Genomic DNA, 16,611 nt, shown 5'->3' on the forward strand with positions numbered 1-16,611 from the left:
AGCAATTTAAGCATCTGACAATTACCACTTGAGCACGAAAACAAAATTTCATGTTGGTTGTGAGACAAGGAGTGTGTCTTTTCCTGCATGTTTAGGAAAAGATAAACTGTGCTACTGTAAAACTATGCAGTGGACTAACCAGTCTCGAATCAGATTACTGAGATGATTTACAGAAAACTAAGAACATTAAACACAACAGTTTCACAGCTTGTAACTGCACACTTGTTTACTATAGTAACCATAAGTCAAGAGCATACAACTTAACAAAGCCACATGCCGTCAACAATGGTGTTATATATTTCAATACCAAAAGCACCTCAAGATAAAGAGCCAATCACTTGAATTGCATGTTCTAGGAACCTGGATGAGCATATTAAGGGACCCAATGCAATAATCCACCTTCTGCCTTTCACACGTTCACGCAAGTGTTCTCAACTCACAAACCAGAGCATATAATAGCATAGACCTTGACTATACCATCCACAAATGTCCCTAGAGATAAATGTTACTATAAAATGGGTCTCATAACATCTACAGAAAGTCTTTCGTCCCTCTTGGAAAGATCTGCATGTTAATGTAGGACTATGAAAAGAGGATCTCCCTATACCTAACACCTTTCACCTTCAAGATGTCTTCAGAAACTCCTGAATCGCACCTGGAAAGACATGTTTGTTAGTTCAACTACCTCAAAGATAATTACATTGTTCATACTTGACCTTCATAATAATATGAACAAACATCAGCTTAAATTTGTATCAAACAGAAAATACAAGGGAAAATTAAAAGAATACCCCTAATTCTTGACAAATTTCCCAATATACATTTTAAATTTTAAAAATTGCTAAGATGCCCCTCATATTGGGTCAGATGTCCCCAAATACCCTTCCAATTTGACAAAAGTTCCCAAAAACCCCTCAAGTTTTGCCAAATTCTCAATACAAGCTTCCTAGTTTTACGAAAAGTGTTTACATACATCATGTTTTGGAAGTTTATATAAGGATAATTGTAAATACGAGATGATTATGATATTATATACAAAGAGACAAAAGCTTAAGATTTATAGAGACAAAGGTCACTATTTCTGAGCTCATTCACAGCTGCCTACAGCTGCCTACTGCTTAAGACACTTTCTCAATATAGAAAAGAAGGAACTAGGCAACTTCAGAGGAGTTCGAAAATTTATATATACAAGAGTATCTCCACAAACTATAGGGGTATTTGCGGAGGATTGTAGGAATTTCTACAAACTATGGGACCATTTGAGGAGTATTTTTATAATTTCCACAAGTTATGGAGACGTTTTGGTCATTTTCCCAAAATACAACATACGCATGCATGCATGAGTTCCAAGCAACTTCTCATTTGGTTAGCACATTGATATTGTTCATTGCAAATCACAACTGTTAGAATTTGCTAGTTCTATGGGCATTGCCCAATGTTTTAGTCAATTGGTTTCGTAATAGTGTGAACATAACTACGTTAATAAGTTTGTCACCACATTTAGAGTTAGTTCTAGAGTTAGCTAACTTCAGTTAAGTTAGGCATACCTAACATTGTACTTTCACTCTTATCACTTTCATTTCAACAAGTACAATCTATCATTTCAGCTCACACTATCTACTCTCACTCTCTCCTTTCTCTCTTCAATAGCTGGTCCAGTTTCCAACAATTGGTATCAAAGCAACACACATCGCACAGATCCCGAACAGCCACTGTCAGCCCGTGCCGTTCTGCCGAGGTCCTACTGTTGTCAACTCAGCTTGTCAGCCCGTGCCATTCCGCCGAGGTCCTACTGTTGTCAACTCAGCTTGTCAGCCCATGTGGAGGAGGACTTACTAAAGATACGCCTGGTCTGCCAGTTGCTGCCTCAGCAGACCACTAGCACCAACACCACCTTTTGCTCCAACTGAGCAGCTCCAGCTGCTCCCGCCTCTCCCTAGTCAGCCACGCTACCCCAATCGGCGCCATCTATCGTCAGCGCAGTCCACAGTGCCATCAACTTGCGCCGCCTTGCACCCGCTCCGCCTACCCAATCACTGCCTACAATTTCTGCACAGCCAGCAGTCGCCAGCCAGTGCCACTGCTTGCTGCACCTCAAGTCGGAGCCCTATCTACCACCTGCACCATCACCGTCACCCTACTTGACACCTTTGCCTACAATGCTGCCACCAGCAGTTTTCAGCCCCTGCTCCTGCACACAGCAGTGCCATCATGACCCAACATGCATCCCAAGGAGGTGGAAGCAGTCCGAAATTTGGGGCCTTCACCGGAATTGGAGTCCTACAATTCCAAAACCCAAAGTGTCACCATTGTGCAATTTCCTTGATATTTGCGCAACAAATTTGGGGCTTTTGTGATTCTCACATGCGGCACACATCCAAGGCATCCTGAAGTTGTTGGTTGTCATGGACATGCATCCCAAGGCAACATTCCACCAGATTTTCAAGCTGTAAGTATAAGTCTCTGTAATTTCTCAAAATTTCTTCACCAAGATTTGGGCCTTTTGTGTGGCACACATCCCAAAGCACTCGACTGGTGCTGCAACAGCATTGCTTTGCTGTTTATGCAACATTAGGCAGAGAAATTTCTATAAATTTAGAAATTGCTGTGAAATTTTGGGGATTTTCAGCATTACGTTGCTGCATTTAATGTTGGGCACACACCGAGACATATGCAATTGTACAGCACTGAATTGCTGTAAATTGCACACTGGTTGTTATTTATGCCATTTGGGCACGTTTTTCAAAAAGAGACAATTTTGACAGTTTTGCACTTGCTTTAGTCTCCTTGTTGGGATTTTGGTATTTAGACAAGTATACTTTACACTTCAGCTTGAAAGTGTTTGGCTGCTCAGTTTATGCATAAATTGCAGCAATGTCACAAAACCCAAGATCGATCAAAGCAACATTTTGGGATCCTTGCTTAAGAGGACTGGCTAGATGGCCTCTATGGAGTTCTATGGTGTGCAATTGTCTCGTTTTTGCAAAGGAGCTCTTGGATTATGTTACAAGTGATTTACCGAGACCGAGTGAGCTTGTGATCACAACAACAATTAATGGGGTGGGGAGAGATCAAGTGGCAGCAACAAAGGCTAGAACAGTGTCATTCAACTGTTGATCTGTTGAAGTTGATGAGGCATAGAGATAGAGGTAGACAGACCTTACGCTCTAAGAGAGAGAGACAACGAGAGTGCGAGTAAGTAGAGTAGAGAGTGAACACGTTTTTCGGTACAAGGACGAGTGTACCACTTTAGGTTTTAGATAGATATATGTATGAAAGTACAATGTGCTAAGGGTGTGTTCACACCCGTGCACATATAAAAGGCACGATGGCCCTTTATTCCCAACAACCTCCCACCTAAAGGCAATGTGCTTTAAGAGGAGAAAAGAATCAACTAAGTCTAAGCATGTGCAAAGCTAAAATAAATATATCTATCCAACTCCCATCATCTGTCGGCAATGAGCAAACCGCTCTGCTGGAAGACCCTTCGTAAAAAGGTCTGCAGGATTATCATCTATATGCACTTTGACAAGCTCAATGCTCTTGCTGTCGAGTACATCTCTAATGAAGTGATATTTCACCTCAAAGTGCTTTGTCTTTGTATGAAAGACAAGATTCCGTGCTAGCATGATAGCACTCTGACTATCACAATGGAGAACAGGTAACTCTGTGATGCCAAGCTCTCCCACCAGACGTGAAAGCCATAAAACCTCCTTGCATGCCTCAGTGGCAACTACATACTCTGCCTTTTCTGTAGACAATGCAACATACTTTTGAAGCCTAGAGATCCAAGAAACCGCTCCTCCTGTGAAAGTAAACACATACCCAGAAGTGGACTTCCTGCAATCCGCATGACCAGCATAGTTTGCATCCGTAAAGCCAACAACAGATGCCTTCTGCTTTCCAAAGCAAATGCACAACTCCTTTGTGCCTTTGAGGTATCTCATAATATCTTTCACTGCATCCCAATGCTTCTTGCCAGGGGTTGCTATGTATCTGCTAACCACTCCCACTGCAAAAGCAATATCAGGACATGTAGCAACCATAGCATACATCAAACTACCAACAACTAAAGCATATGGTATCTTGGCCATTTCAACCTTCTCATCATCACATGTAGAGTTGTCCTCTGCACTGAGTTTCACATATGGAGGCAATGGAACCCCAATTGTTTTCCCCCCTTCCATATTGAAACGCTGCAAAACTTTGGAGATATACTCTTGCTGAGATAAATAGAGTAAACCTTTACATCTATCTCTGAGTATTCGCATGCCAAGAATGTGATTTGCATCACCCAGATCCTTCATGTCAAAGCTGCCATGAAGACTTTGCTTCAATGAATCCAAGGCATGAGTATCCCTGCCAGCAATTAGCATGTCATCAACATACAAAACCAAGATAATCATGCTGTCATCTGTTGTCTTCTTGGTGTACAGGCAGTGATCCACTTAACTTCTATGAAAGCCTTGGGACTGCATGAATGTATCAAACTTATGATACCATTCTCTTGGTACTTGTTTCAGCCCATACAAACTCTTTTTGAGTTTACAGACCATTTGTTCTTTTCCTTGTTTAACAAACCCTTCAGACTGCTGCATATATATGTTTTCATGCAGATCACCATGTAAAAACGCAGTCTTTACATCCATCTATATGAGCTCCATATCTTCAACTGCAACCAAGCCCAAAATGGTTCTCAATGTAGTCATCTTGACTACAAGAGAGAAAATCTCATCAAAATCAATTCCATGAACTTGCTTGTACCCCTTTGCAAGCAATCTTGCTTTGTACTTTGGCAAGGAACCAAAAGTGACCATCTTGTAAACCCATTTGCATGGAAGGGTTTTCTGCCCTTTAGGCAACTGCACCAAGTTCCAAGTGCCATTTTTGTCAAGAGATTCCATTTCTGACAGCATGGCTTTATACCATTTCTTGCTGTCCTGTCTGTCTATTGCTTCCTTGAAGCAAGTCGGTTCACCACAGTCTGTCAACATGGCATACTCAGCCACATTAATTGCACCAGGAACAAATCTGTCAGGTTGTCTAGTAGCCCTAGACGATCTTCTAACCCAATGGTCATTGTTTGTTGGCTGTTCCTGCAAATTTCCAGAGTGTCCTAGCATTTCAGCCTGCAAATCAGCATTAACAGCTTGTTGTCCTGGCTGTTCTTGCACATGTAATGGCTCATTTTCATGGGCAATAGCTGACTGATCATTTCCAGCATCATTTCCTGCATTACAAGTTCATTTATAGCAGGTATTTGCTGCTGTACATCGGGCACATTTTGCTGTCCAAAAGGTATTTCTTCCCGGAATATAACCCTACGGACCTCCTCAGTCTTTTCAGGTTGTTTGTGCATGCGATCTTCCCGGAAGATAACGTCATTGCTGCGTACTATTTTCCTTTTCTCGGGATCCCACAATTTATACCCCATTTCACCCTCGTCACCATATCCTAGGAAAATGCATTTACAGGAGTTTGTTGTGTTTTTCTTTACGAATGTGCACAAAAACTTCACAGCCAAACACTTTCAGATGAGCATATGAAGGTGGCTTGCCCGACCACGCTTCTTAGGGAACTCTCTCCCCCAAAGACCTGTTTGGTGATCGATTAATCAAGTGAAGGGCTGTCATAACAGCCTCTGCCCAAAAACCATGAGATAATGCAGCATGAGACAGCATCGTACAGACCTTATCCTGTATGGTCCGATTCATACGCTTGATAACTCCATTTTGGGATGGATTATGAGGGGCAGTGAGCTCCCTCTTTATCCCTTTGCTGACACAAAATGCCTAAAAGGCTTTGGACACATATTCCCTACCATTGTCAGAGCGAAGACACTTAAGTGTCTTATCTGTCTGATTTTCAGCCAATTCCAAGAATTTTTTAAACTTGTCAAGCACTTCATCCTTGCTACAAATAGGGTAAACCCATACTTTCCGTGTAGCATCATCAACAAAGGTAACAAAATATTTATTTTCCCCTAAAGATAATCCTAGCATTTGACATACATATGAATGTACTAACTCTAGAGGAGAAGATTTCAAAGAAAGAGAATTTTTGTGAGAATTCTGTGCATGTTTGCCATAAATACAATGATCACAGTGCTCAAAATCAGCATAACGAAAACAAGGCAAGTAACCCAAACGAGAAAGCACTTTCATTCCTGTTTGACTCATGTGTCTCAACTGGCCATGCCACAAAGAAACACTTGGCTACTCGGTCACGGCAACAACATGGTCACGCACACTAGATACATGAAGTGGATACAACGTATCACTCTTGCAACCTCTGGCAATAACCCTAGATCCCTTACAGATCTTCCATTTTCCATCACCCAAGGTGGTATGAAGACCATCATCATCTAGCTGCCCTGTGCTGATCAAGCTCTTCTTGAGCTAAGATACATGCCGTACATGCTGAAGTGTAAAGACAGAGCCATGCTGAAACTGTAACTGGACACTGCCAATACCTGCAATCTCACATGCATAGTTGTCCCCAAGATGGACAATACCATGTTGACCCTCTGTATATGCGGAAAACCACTCACGATGAGGGGTGACATGAAAGGAAGCACCTGAATCAAGAATCCAGGTATGTATGTCATCATCTATATCTGCAAGTAGAGCATGTGTACCAAAATGTGAAGAGACAAAGAGTACATCACTGCCACTGTCACTGTCATGAGTGACTATATTCACCTCTTCAATTTTTACATTGTTTTTCTTAGGCTGACTGTCCTTCTTTTCTTCCTTGCAATCATCTGTCTTCTTGCCTTTTCCTTTCTCTTTCTTCCATTTGTAGCAGTCACGTTTAAAGTGACCCTTCTTGCCACAATGATGGCATTCAACATCTTTGCCACGTGATTTATTGCGTCCCTTGCCATTATATTTACCCTTTTGCTGTGATTTGCCCCTAGTATGCAAAGCACTGGAAGACTTGCTAGATACATTATTCTGGCGATTCATTTCTTCCATAAGTAGAGCACTCTCTACATCAGCATACAAAAGGATCACATTAGAATTGCTCATGGCAATCCTGAATGTATCCCAACTCTCTGGTAGAGTGCAAAGTAAGAAAGTAGCCTTAAATTCCTCATCAATCATGAACTTCAAGGCAACCAGCTGGCTGAAAATGGAGTTAAACTCACTCAAGTAAGTAGACATTGATGTACCTTCTTTCATACGCAAATCCATAAGCTTTTTCAGCCAATACACTTTACTTGCAATGCTCTTCTATGCATATGGTTCTTCCAGTCTAGTCCATATAGCATATGCAGAATCCAAACCTTCAATGTTGAAGAGCAAGGCATCAGAAATCGACAGCTCTATGGGTGAGCGTGCAAGCTCATTCAACTCATCCCAGTCTTCCTGATCCATGTCCACAGGCTTTGCCCCTTTAGTTTTGATCGGCTTGGCCTGCTTCTTTTGTAACAGGATATTGTAGCACTGTTTTTGCCACACTACAAAATTATGTGCGCCTTCAAGCTTCTTTATATGCATCAAATTACTGCTGCCATTGCTGCTAGCCATGGTTTTCAGCTCAAAAGTGACCAAAAAAACAGTAAATGCAGGCCCAAATTGTCACCCAAGTGACCAAGGTACAGACAGGTACCAATCAGCAATAAATGACCACGCAGAAGTACAGATTTCAAATCTATAATTCAGTTTTCAGAAGCACCAAACCAAGTGCTACAGCATTTTGTGCTCAAAAAGCCTCAAACACACATCTGCATTTCCTCCATCATGCATAGGACTGTCCAATTTTGCCAAAATAAAGCAATTTCAGCAAAATCCCCAAATTTCACCAAGTGTTGATGTCCAAATTGTGCAGAATTCAACTTGCATGTACATAAAATGACCAAATGCTGCACAAATTTTGTCCAAATTGCAAAAGCCCCAAATTGCACGGGGTCCAATGTGCCTCAATGTCGAGAAATTGGGTTAATTTCAGCCCAATTTGTACATGTACATGAAAAGCCCCACAAAATGTCACAAATTTCTGCAATTTCTGAGACAAATTTGCTTGTCCTGCATCAAATTTCCCAAATTTGAAAAAAACCCCAAATTTCTGGGCTAAATGTTGAGAAATTTCACTCAGATGAGCAAAATTTCAACAATTTTGGCGAAATCCCCAATTCAAATGCGCACAATGTCTGCAAATCCGACGCAGATGCCTCAATTTTCCACAAACAGTGTGCTCAGTTTGGCAAAGCCCCAGCTTTCTAGGCCAAAATTGCACAAAGTTGATGTTTTGTGCTTGCACGCGCAAACCCTGGTTAGGGGAAGGAGTTTGAGTTCTTTTTTTTTTTTTTTTTTTTTTTTTTGGGTGGAAAAAAACCGTTTGAATGAAAGGTCCGTTGAGCCATCAGGCCTCCCCATCACGCGCTCGCCGGCTTACGACAGTGTGGACCAAAACGGCTCCAACTGACAGGCAATAGTAGGCAGCAGTCAACGCTTACCCGCTTGCGAGCGTGCGACAAGGAGGTCTCCTTGCCTACTTGCCCGTTGGCGTCGAGCGTTGATTGCTGCCTACTATTGCCCGTCAGTTGCATCCGTTTTGGTCCATGCTGTCGCAGCTCGTCACACTACTGCCCGTGCAATCGACTGTTGCCCGCCAGTCCTACCCGACTTCCCTGCAGACGTCGCTTACCGCTTGACTACTTGCTGGCGCCGTTGGTCTTCTGCTCGACCTGCTCGCTTCACTTGTCGAGTGGACTTCTGTCAATCCTGCGACCTAACACTCCTTCGAAACGTGAACCTTGTAACCACCGCTCTGATACCAGTTTGTTGAAGTCGATGAGGCACAGAGATAGAGGTAGACAGACCTTACGCTCTAAGAGAGAAAGCGAGTAAGCAGAGTAGAGAGTGAACACGTTTTTCGGTACAAGAACGAGTGTACCACTTTAGGTTTTAGATAGATATATGTATGAAAGTACAATGTGTTAAGGGTGTGTTCACACCCGTGCACATATAAAAGGCACGATGGCCCTTTATTCCCAACACGATCACCACTCGTTGATGTTGATGGAAATCAATGCAATGGCAATGGCTTCGGGTGGTAGTCTGCCGAGGTGTGGTGCTCAATGGCAATGGCTATGTGGAAAATGATTATGAGCGATGGAGAGAGTGATGAAGCTAACCTCACCTTGAGACTATTGTTGGCCCAGGCATGGAGCAATTGTGCGATTAAAATGAATGAGAATGAAAGAATTAATCGATGCACAATAATACTCAATCACGGATGAGAAGTAATGTATTAATGAGTGAGAGAATACAATGCTCAAGGTGATCACATTGAATAATGCCACACTTATGTGCTAATGAGGCACAAAGTGTCTATTTATAATAAAATGAAACCCAAACACCTTAACATTCATAGGAAACCCTTAAAAAAAACCGTAACCCTAGTGTCACTTAGTGCCTAGGACATTAGGGGCAACAATTGCATTTAATGATAGTTTAAATGCCTAGGGAGCTCGGATCATGGATCAAAGGGAATTAATGCATAGCTCATGAGATGGCCTACAATGATGCATATCTAGCAGCCCTTCTAGTGTGCCGAGGCAAGGGAGCATCCATTTTATTCTCTTGGACTCTGGAGAGTTTGTAACAGTCATCTTGGGACTGTTTTTGCTACATTTACAGCAGCTCTTCCTTGTTGTATTGCATGTTCCACTGCTAGAGGCAACGCATCATCAAATCCCTATTATTCGGGAGCATGTGTTGCAACAACAGCTTGCTGTAATAAATCTGTTTGGCTATTTTCAACATGGTCAGACCCCAAAGAAAGTGGTAGAAGGCCTTCAAATACATCACCCAAGTCATAGGTGGCTGGCATTTCAAAGTGATCATACACAAAGGCTGCATTTCCAGCAAAGATCACATCCCTACTGACAAACACTTTCTTCGTGCGTGGATTATACAAGCGATAGCTTTGCTTTCCGATCTATAGCCAATAAAATTGCTTTTTATGGCCTTGTCATTGAGCTTGCCACCAAGCTCCTTCGGTACATGCGCATAAACTATCCAAATACTTGAAACTAATCAACCTTCATTTTGTTACCATGCCAAGCCTCAAAAGGTGTGATAGTCTTAAGTGCCTTTGTAGGTACGTGATTCAAGATATGATTTGTGCAATGGAGACCCTCTAACCAAAACTTGTGTGGTAGCCCTTTGCTCTTAACCATGCATATGGTCATCTCCATGAGTGTGCGATTCTTTCTTTCAACCACTTCATTTTGGTGGGGTGTCATCCTCGTAGTGGCTTGATGTGTAATGCCATGCTCAAGAGAAAATGTCTCAAATGCATGAGACAAATACTCCTCCACTCTATCCGTGCATAGAGTTTGCACTTTTAGACCTGTTTCTGCTTCCAATTTTGCCACCAAGTATTTAGAGTGCAAAAATACATCTGATTTTGCCTTCACACCATATACCCAAGTGTACCTAGAGTAGTCATCAATCAATGTAACAAAATACAAATGACCACTAAGTGCTTTAGTCCTCGTAGGACCACACAAATTAGAGTGTTTGAGACCAATTTTCCGACAGCACACACTGCACTATCCTTCTCAAAAGCAAATTTGTGCATTTTTCGAAGAATGCAACCCTCACAAGCATGGGGAGGTGGAGTATCCAAAGTAGGCAAAGCATCTACCATCTGACACCTATGAAGAGTCATGAGACTACCAAAGCTCATGTGATCATAGCAAGTGTGCAAAAGCTCCGCCATTTTGCATAGCGGACATAAGAGTGCTAATTGCACTAGGCAACGTGCCTATCCCTATCCCTGCCCCTAGTGCATTGCCTCAACATTCCCGTCACCAGTTGCAACTTGTTGCCTCACCACCACAACTACTCTACCTCCTGTTGAGTTTGCATTTTTGCGTTTTTGTATTTTGCATTTAGGGTTTGCAGCACTAAAAAGGGGTGCCACCCTAGACTGACTGTGTCTATTTATAGGCCACTCTCTCACTCATTCTTCACGGCTGATTCATTCAGTTCGTCACCTCTTCTCTCGAGCCTCTCCGTTGCTATGGCTCAAACAGCGGCAAAGATCCTCCACTCTAGTGATGCCAAAGACCGGTGGTGGGTTTAGCATCCACTTCTCTTCTTCTTCCGCTGCATCAAAATCTCGTTTTTGCAGGTTTCAAGTGTTTTCAACTTGCTGCCCACACCCCTATCGCAGAGAACATCACAATCTCAGCTGTCCCTTGCTGTCATCTACAGTCTGGCGTGTGTTTCTAGCCTTCCACCTCCTGCAGTTTGCAGTTGTTTACAGCAAAGCAACTATTGCTGATCGCTCTCCATTCAAAAAACAATCTCGTTTTTGCAAATTTCAGGTACTTCAGCTTGTTGCCCACACCCCAAATATGGAGGACATCGCGGTCCAAGCTAGCCATTGCTATCTACAATAGTTCGGCGCCTCTTTCCAGCCTATCACACTGTTTGGAGCTGATTTTAGCATGCTAGCTGCTACTACTGGTTTTTCCTGCGTTTTTAATCATTCTCTCTCCTGCAGCCTACATTTGTTGTTTCTCTTTCCTGCAGCCTACGTTTTTAGTCTCTCTCTCCTCACCTGCGTTTCTACTGGTTGCAACCTCTTTTACTGCTGGTCGCATCCTCCTCCCACTGGCAGCTCACTTCCAGCCCTTCCACTGCCCTCCTAGCCCTTGAGGCGGACATTGCAATTCATAGTTCATGGCTGACCTCTTCCTTCTTCAGCAAGGCACACTAGTACCCATGGCTTCTATATCAATAGATGACCAAACTACTAGGTGCTCCTATTGTGGCATCACTAGACACATTTAATATTTCCACGCAATAAAAGTTAGTTGGTTAGTTTGAAAGTTAGTTAGTCAATTAATAAGTTAGTAAGATTACTAACTAAAGACTAACTAAGGTAAAAACTGACTAGCCTTAATAGCTAATAATTTTCATTCAATTAAAAATATATTTAAAAAAATCGAGAGTCATAAATCTGATATTTTTCTCGGATTGATAAAGATCGTAGCCACCCTTCACGAAAAGTACAATGTGAACGGGACTTATCAGCTATATTAATCACTAGTATTAATGTGTATGGTTTGAATGGTAAAAAAATATTAGATTCTTTGGGAGAAAAAAAAATCTATTATATTTTAGATATTATCCTAAAAAAATAGAACTAAAAGTCATTTAAAAGAAAAGACAAGTGATGTTTCAGTTAGTTTTGGAGATTTTATAAAAAGAGAAATAAAGAAAAGTGACTGGCAAAATCGCATGCGTCGCGATCGCAGTCTACAGGCACTAGACAACACTTCGAACAGAGAAAAGAAAGAGTGAACTAAGAGCTTTCTAACCAAGCGTCAATGCAACCATCTGATTTATGATCTGAACATCAGATCACTGAGTCTTCTAAGAGCCCCTCCACTCTTGTTCTCAGACTTATCCCCTCCTCTCTAAGTCATTATAAATATGAGGCATGGGGAGGCACAAGGGAGCATAAGGAGACCCTGAAAGGCTACAAGAGAGAAGGAGAGAGAGAGTATACCCCTCCAAGAGATTGTGAGAGAGCGCTTGAGAGAGAGAGAGAGAAGAGTTACCCCGAGAGGCTGCACAATTTCCCTCTATCGCGATCCTCGATTTAACCATCTTCTCTTACGCTCTCCCATCTCGAATCTATTCCACCTTCTTAATCTCTTGAGTCTATTTGCGGACGATGGCCTCCAAGCGAAGAATGTCGCGTGCAGATGACAATCCTACAACCAGCAACAGAGCTTCGGGCGAAGGTATCACTGTCAATCCAATTGCGGTACCAGTCGTAAGTAATGTATTTTCAAATTGATAGATGCTTGTTTTAATGCTCATAAGAGATACATTAGACTCCGTACCTTGTGGTACTAGAATAGGTTATTGAAAAGGGTAAATCGCATCTCAAATATTCAAAGATGAAGTTTGTGAAGTGCTTGTATCAAAGGGAGTTAAATTGCACCTAGTTGCTATGTGATGAATCCATGCATAGCATAAGCAACATATGGGACACTAAAGTATTGAGCATCGATGAGTCTTTGATTAATCTTTACCGAGGATAATATTGTTTAAAATCGGAAATGCATATACACGGTACATACATAGGAGAGATTATGTAAACTTTACATCGATGACATGCGACTCCTTACCTTAGGAGAAAGGAAGATAAAGCCAAGAAAAAAAATGTTGCATCGTAGGAAAATGCTAAAAGATAATTGTCACTTAGAGAAGAGGCATAAATGCTCTTGCTAGATTGATTAATTTGCATTGGAATGATAGGACTTACGTCATGTATAGTATTGGAACCTTTAGCATATACCTTAGGCTAAAGGAGGGAATATTAAGTAAATTCTACTCTTTGGCCCCAAGGGAAAGAGTGAATATGCGATGGAATTATTGTCACGTCTATTACTGTATTGTTTGGAAAAAATACAAATTAGTTATGTTGGTTGATTGAACAACACCCTAAATGTTTTTCTTTTAATCAAGGGATTGTTGCATTGTGATTTGGATAAATATTCCAAGGCTTGTGTTGATGGCAAATGCATGGCAGGGGTCTGTAATGACCAGTTGCCATGGGAATAAAGGAATGTTTTTCTAGAATATGATATTAGGGCTGATTGCTTTGATTGTGCTTGAATTTTAATTGGATTAATTAAGGAATGATATTTTGCACGCATGGATCATCTCCAAGATCACATCGCGGATTATCTCGAGAGGGCACTGCTCGATTCACAGGCCGATGGTCGAGTGGTGAAAAGGCCAACCACGGAAATGGCATCTCACTCCTAGACCACTTGTGGGTCAGGTGGAGCTCTGGACACCCCTTGCCTGTCCAAAATGGAGTTAGAATCCCCGTGAGTCCAACGTCTGGGACGTTGGAAGATCCTATTCTAGATAAAGGATGGAAATTTCGGTGCCATGAGATTTGGACCGGGTACTTCTGTTGGACAGAAGGGATACATAATTCTCATGTATGAGCAGGAGACAAAGATTAACTTAAAGATAAGTTAAGAAACTTGTTTGATAAAGGACTGCTTGTTTTGTTTTTATGTATGTGTTGTAAATTACGTGAACGAACTCTGTGCCTTAAAAGGCTTAATTAATGAAGCTGATTTAAATATCGCACATAAATGTGGTAGGACCTAATTAGACAACTAAAGCTATCGAGGAAAGTGCGGTGGACGTGACTTGGATCCGTCCTACGGAAGGGTGGTCCCGGTTAGCTGGGAACTTTTCTCAAAAGACGTAATAACAAAACTGTGAAGACTTAAAGTAGAGTTAGAATCCCAATTTATGCTATTTTAGGGAAGCGGAATGGGACTATGCCTTATGGGCAGAGAGGTTGAGCTTCGCATCCCTCTCGTTTCCCATTCTCCATGAACCAAGTGCAGCATAAATCCGCTTCAACTATGTTGTTCCTACGCAAAGTGGTTCATCTGGAACTCGATGCTAGCTACTTCCTAGAGACTTGGCTGATAGGAAAGAAACCCTGACTTCAGGTCGGTCCTAAGTGGAAACGGTTAGATACTTCCACTTCGGGGCAGACTCGGGAAGACCTAGAACGCAAACCTTGCGACATTTCTTGCGAGTGCCAGGTGGCACTTTCTAAACTCCCCTCCCGATGGGCTGCTAAGACGTGTCCCACAAGTGGACAAACGGACACGTTACAATACACCACCAATGCTTGCCGACTTCAACCTTTGCTCCCCGCCCTCTCGGAGTATATGCGTCTTCCACTAGGCACTCCTTGTGCCACGTCTCTTTTCTGGGTCACAAAGATCATTTTGCATCGGTTATCAGAGTACTATGCTCAAGGCAATAAGAAGCATCCAATGGGTACTCATTCCTTTTGAGCACATGGAGGATCAATTAGCACTATAACCTCTTGGAGATCGTCACAATGCCAAGGACAGACTTCTCCCACCTATTTTCAAGTACAGTGGCCAACACGGCCCACAGTTCTACAATCCGCTCCATTGAGAGATGGTGATTGTTTAGTATCGTCTTCTCGTCAGTCCGCTCCTTCGAGAGAGAATGGTTGCTAAACTCCTTCCTCTTCTTCGGCTTCTCGGTCCACTCCATTGAGAAGCAGTGATTGTTGCCCACTCATTGCTCAATTTGAGCCCCGCCCTTCACCCTCGCCTACTCACGTTCGAGAGGCTACCTCTGGGAGTTCTTCACTACCCCAAATACCTTCTTTGGCACAACCGACGGCACTTCCTTCATCCTCAGACATTTCAGAGTTCATGATCCATAAGCTTTTGGATTTCCTATCTACCTCAGAGGGGGATTCAGAGAGGGCTGATCTTTCTTTGCTCTCCGAGGAGGCATCTACATCTACTGCGACTTCAGAGGGGACTCTTGTTCCTCCAATTTCAAAGGGGGTCCCCACCCCCCGCTCAATCCTTCGCACACCCTGGTGGAGGCCTTTTACTGTCTTATTTTATCCTTGGATAGGGTGGCTTCCTTCCAATAGTCATCTCACCTATTGATAACTAGGATCTACCTAGATTAAGACCTTCGAGGTTCAGCCACGCCTTGGTGACGAGACCTTCGTATTCCTTCTTGCATGGATGCACAATGCTAGTGGCTTCTCTCCCAAGGTTGAATTTCACGTTCTCTACTTCACTCTGTCTACTGTTCTTTACTACAAGTTACCTTTTAGGTGGAAAACTTGGATCTTAGGGATCCTCTACATCTTCTTCCTCCTCTTCTTCTTGCCTTGGTCACTTGGTTAGCATGGAGCCAACTCTCGAGATCGAGTACGCGTATATCCTTATGGTTCTTGGCACCACACAAAGTCCGACATTCCTTCTACGCATTGCATGTTTTCATCATCTTTGTACTAGGGCGCTTGGGTAAGTAAACAATTTTCCCACGAGGGACATTGTCCAAGTGGCACCTACTACAAGAGCGTTCTTCAACATGTAGCATTCCATCTCCGCCTCACTCTTCTCTTCTTCCCTTTTTTGGGCCTGAGAGAGAGTCTCGAGAAACCCTTCACCTACAATTTGCATTTTTGCATTTCTGCATTTTGCATTTAGGATTTGCAGCCCCAAAAAGGGGCGCCACCCTAGATTGACTATGCCTATTTATAGGCCACTCTCTCACTCATTCTTCATGGCTGATTCATTCAGTCCGTCACCTCTTCTCTCCACTACCCTCACACCCCTTCAGGAGGACATTGCGGTTCGTGGTTTGTGGCTGTCTTCATCATCTTCCTTGTGCTACGGCACCCTTGTTCCCTTGTATCACATTCACTCCATAATTCAAATCTTCATCATTCCATTCATCAAAGTTTCTTCTCTATTCTCTTCTCTTCTCCATGTTTGCCGAGTTCCTTTGGTGTTTCTCCCCGCAAACCCTACTATCTTGCTGGTACGTCATCTTTTGACACCTCCTAGCATCACCGCCTTTGAGCTCGTTTTTTTTTTGCTACTCTAATGAGCATTGCCTTGTGCGTGTCTAGTGCATCGACAGCCTAGCGCACTCATTGCCAGGTCGCCACATCACCCAACTTGTCAACACCTGAAAGTTGCCCACATCCAATAGTGATAGGATGCGTGTTGCCTTTGCCGTGATCACAACGTCCTAT

General features: G+C 42.6%; 1 protein-coding gene across 1 annotated transcript in view; it reads right to left on the reverse strand.

The window, feature by feature from the left end:
- Positions 1-244: 244 nt before the first annotated feature.
- LOC148017857 (uncharacterized) overlaps positions 245-16,611 on the reverse strand; it is a 48,575-nt gene continuing 32,208 nt past the window's right edge. The window contains exon 4 of the mRNA XM_087661844.1: positions 245-655. Coding sequence (XP_087517970.1) covers positions 635-655 — 21 coding nt within the window. The 3' untranslated portion in view covers positions 245-634. The remainder of the gene's footprint in view (positions 656-16,611) is intronic.

Source organism: Lygodium microphyllum, chromosome 21 (genome assembly GCF_053477565.2).
Source record: "Lygodium microphyllum isolate KBCC chromosome 21, Lygodium_microphyllum_v1.1.10, whole genome shotgun sequence".
Taxonomy (NCBI): Eukaryota; Viridiplantae; Streptophyta; class Polypodiopsida; order Schizaeales; family Lygodiaceae; genus Lygodium; species Lygodium microphyllum.